The sequence below is a fragment of the Hypomesus transpacificus genome, unplaced genomic scaffold, assembly GCF_021917145.1.
Source record: "Hypomesus transpacificus isolate Combined female unplaced genomic scaffold, fHypTra1 scaffold_258, whole genome shotgun sequence".
NCBI lineage: Eukaryota > Metazoa > Chordata > Actinopteri > Osmeriformes > Osmeridae > Hypomesus > Hypomesus transpacificus.
Window position 1 is genome coordinate 80,298 of NW_025813785.1, and position 4,057 is coordinate 84,354.

At 50.5% G+C, this 4,057-nt stretch overlaps 1 protein-coding gene across 1 annotated transcript in view; it reads left to right on the forward strand.

Moving 5' to 3' along the window:
• The first annotated feature begins 232 nt into the window (after positions 1 to 232).
• Positions 233 to 4,057, forward strand: part of myocd (myocardin) — a 20,060-nt gene continuing 16,235 nt past the window's right edge. Inside the window, 1 exon segment of the mRNA XM_047014586.1 lies at positions 233 to 472. Coding sequence (XP_046870542.1) covers positions 304 to 472 — 169 coding nt within the window. The 5' untranslated portion in view covers positions 233 to 303.

Genomic DNA, 4,057 nt, shown 5'->3' on the forward strand with positions numbered 1-4,057 from the left:
CAGGCTTCGGCACCGCCCGGGATCTTCTTCACGCAAACAGACAAATGTGTTTCCATTGTCCTCTTTATCTTGCGAGGACTCTTAAAAAGGGTGCTGGTGAGGGGGGGGGGGAGGGAGGGGGGGGGGACGGGGACGGGGACGTTTCGTTGTCAGGGACTCTGGCTGGCTGTGATGGTGTCGTCCTCACAACCAGCCCACCCTTGACAGGGACGGACGTGTCGTCCTCACAGGGGAGCTGCTCTGAGGTGACCCCCCCCCCCCGCCCCCCCCGGAGGACGTGTCGTCGAGGTGGGCCCGCCGGCCATGAGCTCCGTGAGATCCGCCAAGCCCCCGCCAAGCCCCCGCCACTCCCCAGGCAGCAGGCACGGCTCCGGACACCCAGATCCTGAGGAGAACCAGGAGGACCCCGGGGATGAGAGGGGGCAGAGGGACCCGCTGTCCCATGAACAGCCCTCTGCCGTCGGCAGGAACGGTGAGTCGGGGCTCCTGGCTTCCATTCGCCTCGTCGAGTGCATCCATCTTGTATTTTCCATTGCTCGCTCTGGTTCCACGTCCACACCCTCTACTGCTTCTGAGTTCAGCGCCGGCCCATATGGACCGCAGGCCGCTTTGGGGAGTTGGTCGTGTTATGGCAAGGGAGTATGTTAATTGTAATAATCTGTTCATTTTTAGATAGATAGATAGATTTGTGTTGCGAGCGAGTCCAAAAGCACTCCCAAAGATGGATTGCGTTGTCTCCATCGATCACGAAAGCGAGTGATCAAACATGCGAAACTCACTTTCAGTTCTGTTGCAAAAAAAAAAACCTGATTCCTATTTTTATTCGTAACCTACAATAACACAGTTTCTTCAACACACAGTCACTTAGCTGTGTAATCCTAGCCAACGTACATACATACCAGGTAAACAGGTAAGTATGCGAGCCAGTGTTGCCAAGTCAGTCCCCTGGCCAGATAAAACAAAAAAAGTTTGAAAGTTATATTAAAACCGTCTGAGCTTTAATCTTTTCCAAAGCATCCCTGCGCTCCGCTTTGCAACTTCTTAGCCCCTAATCAAGCCAGCTTTAAATGCCACGAGCATCACAGGGGCTGAAGACGGAAGTATTTGAGGAATCTGGTGAATTGAATCGGTATTTTTAGAGTGATGTATTCCCCTCGGAGTCCCTTGCGAACGGCGAGAGAAATGCAACGTTTCCCGCTTCACTCACAGAGCGCGCTGAAGCTTTTTTTCCATGATGTCATGCGCGGCGCGCCGATGAGAGTAATTGAAGAGGCGGATGAACACGAGCTGGAATCTCCTCAAACTTCGGCCCCTTTGTCTCATGCCTTTCTTCTTCCTGTCTTCCTTGCGCTCTTCTCCTCACACCTGGTTGTTTCAAATCTCCCCCCTAAGAAAGGGGCGAGGGCCAACGAAACTGAACAAGAAAAACAGCAGCGCTCCTCCGAACGGCGTCTCCGGACTTGGCGCCTTTTTTTTTTTGAATTTGCACACGCATGTCACAGCGATAACGGCTTCATCCTTACTTCATCGAAAGAAACAAAAAAAAAAACGATTCCAGAAAACCATTTAGCCGAAAAGGCATTTGACACGTGGAGTAGGAATCCAGTTGACCAGTTTGATTGGTGGCTGTAGGACGTTTATAGGCCGACCCAGTTTTACTGCCGTCTGCCCAGATCCTCACACCTATTTAACAGCAACGAGGCATGAAGGCATGAAGCCCACAGCTCCTTAGGAGCATTCGCGGGGCACGCGATGCACAACCTGCTTGTCTGCCTGGGGGCATGGGTGAATGTATGTGCGTGTGTGTGTGTCTGTGTCTGTGAGTTAGTGCGTGTGGGCAGTGTCTATGAGCACAAGCCTGCAAGGGGCATGTGCGTGCGTTTGTGTCTGTGAGTGCACGTGTGTGCGCGCGTCTGTCTGTGAGCGTGTGCGTTTGTGGTTAGATGTGTGTGTGTGTGTGTGCATGCCTGTGTGTGTGTCGTGTGGGGATCTCTGCACACAGATGGATGAGCGTGCGTGTCTGCATTTCTGAGTGTGTATGTGTGTGTTAAAGTGAGCACAGTAGTGTTCTGGCTTCCTGCCAAAGCCAGCGTCCTGAGGACTAATGTGTTCCCCCTGAGTAGTGGTGTAAAGGAAGACTCCTCACATGTGATGAGGCAGGGCGTTTACAGCCCTGGAAGGCACACACACAGCCAGAAACAGACCCCTGGGGCCGGTGGCTACCCCCGATTTTGATTTCGGTCAATGGGAGGAGAGTCGTCGTCGTGACCTGGAGTGTTCAGGTCAGGCTGTGAGACGGTCCTCTTAGTCCTCTTCGTCTTCATGTCCGTGTTCAGGTCAGTCTGTTAGCGATTTCTCCGTGGCTTTTGTTCTCTCTCTATCCGGTGTTCATGTCACTCTTCATGTTGGTGTTCAGCTTAGTCTGTTGAGAAGTTTTCCAAGTCTGTTTCTGTTCATGTTGGTGTTCAGGTTAGTCTGTGAAGAAGCTCTTCTTCTTTCTCGTCCTGTTGGTGGCCATTTTAGTTCCTGGAGAACGTAGCCAGTTTTCCGGTTGCTCTGTGACTTGCTGTTGCTGAAGATGGGGCCCCTCCTCGAGGAGGAGAGAGGCCATATGATGGCAGCACGAACACGCAGTTGCAAAGCCAGACTGTAAACGCTAAGAGGTATGAAATAATTGCTTCCAAGAAAAACGCTGTGTGCATTTAGAAAAAAAAAGAAACAGGAAAACTAAGAACAGAGAATCGATCCAAAAAGAATGAGACAAGTGGAAAGGTCAGTTAGCCAGATCTGCCAGCTGACAATTTAGAAATAAGTTATTGAATGAAATTCAATTATTAGATGTAATAAAAAGATTTACAGTTAACATTTAAACTATCCTTCACGCCGGATTGTAGATGGGCAACTGATAAGAGTGCTTTAATTCAGCTGATACCTTCATCCAAAGAGACCCGAACCTCCGACCTTTTGATCTGCAGTCAAATGCTCTAACCACTGAGCTATTCCCACTGTGGAGCAACATGCCATCTGTAGCTGCCCCCCCCCAACGTGCAATCAAATCTCACTGGCCTCACATCAAACATGCTGATTGGCCAGCGTTCCGGTTACCAATTTGTTCGGTGGTTCAGCGCGAAGGTAATTCTTCACAGGGGTCTCATGAGAGAGCAGATCGCAGATTTTACCTGATAGAAATCTGGGAAAAAGGACGGTATATTATATATTTTCTGTTTCACATTTGGCCAAAAATGAAGAGGAGTTTGAGAGGAGGCTCGGGAGTCATGGAGGGAGAGAGGCTGCTTGGCTCTGGAGCGCTCCCCAACACCTGCAGTAAACCAGCCCGTTACTGGCTCCGGGGAGCATTCCGTGCGGCACCTTCTCCCCCGCCCCCGCCTTTCATGTGGATTCCACGCTGATTGGGTGGCTGCCGCCATCATGAGATTACACGCATCTGGAGCTGATTGGCCGGTGAAACCTGCCGAGTAGATCACTTGATCACTTGATCACTGAGGGGGCTTTCGGGAGATCCAGGTAGATCGAGGTGTCCCCCTCTGCCCGCTGGGATGAGAAGGAGGGATGAATGGGATTCAATGCGATTCATCCACCGTTATAACTGCCATCCTCAAGATGGCAGTTGAGTGGAATGATTCATTTGGAGTCAGCCGTTATTAAAAGGATTGTGACTCGTCCATGTGATTCAGTGTTCTTTTGGATGAGCCGATGTGTTCCAGTACCACATTAGAGGAGTCCTGCGCTGAAGTTATACGGTTGACAAAACCAGTTCCACAAACCTCATCGTCTCAAAATGCTGTGCCCTGTGCACCGCGGACACTCTACAACCCAAGCTAACACACGTGCATACAACAGAGGAGAAAACCAAACATTTCGACCGGCCAATGATGATAGAAACAGTCCGTCCAGGATTATTTCTTGGCCAATGTGTTAATCTTCCAACTTTTTATTCCTCAGAACCGTATGACAGATATCATGATCAGGATAACAGGCAAACACAACAGCCGCTTCCAGCATTTTCTCATTAGGCAGCAGGTGGAATGTGCTGCTC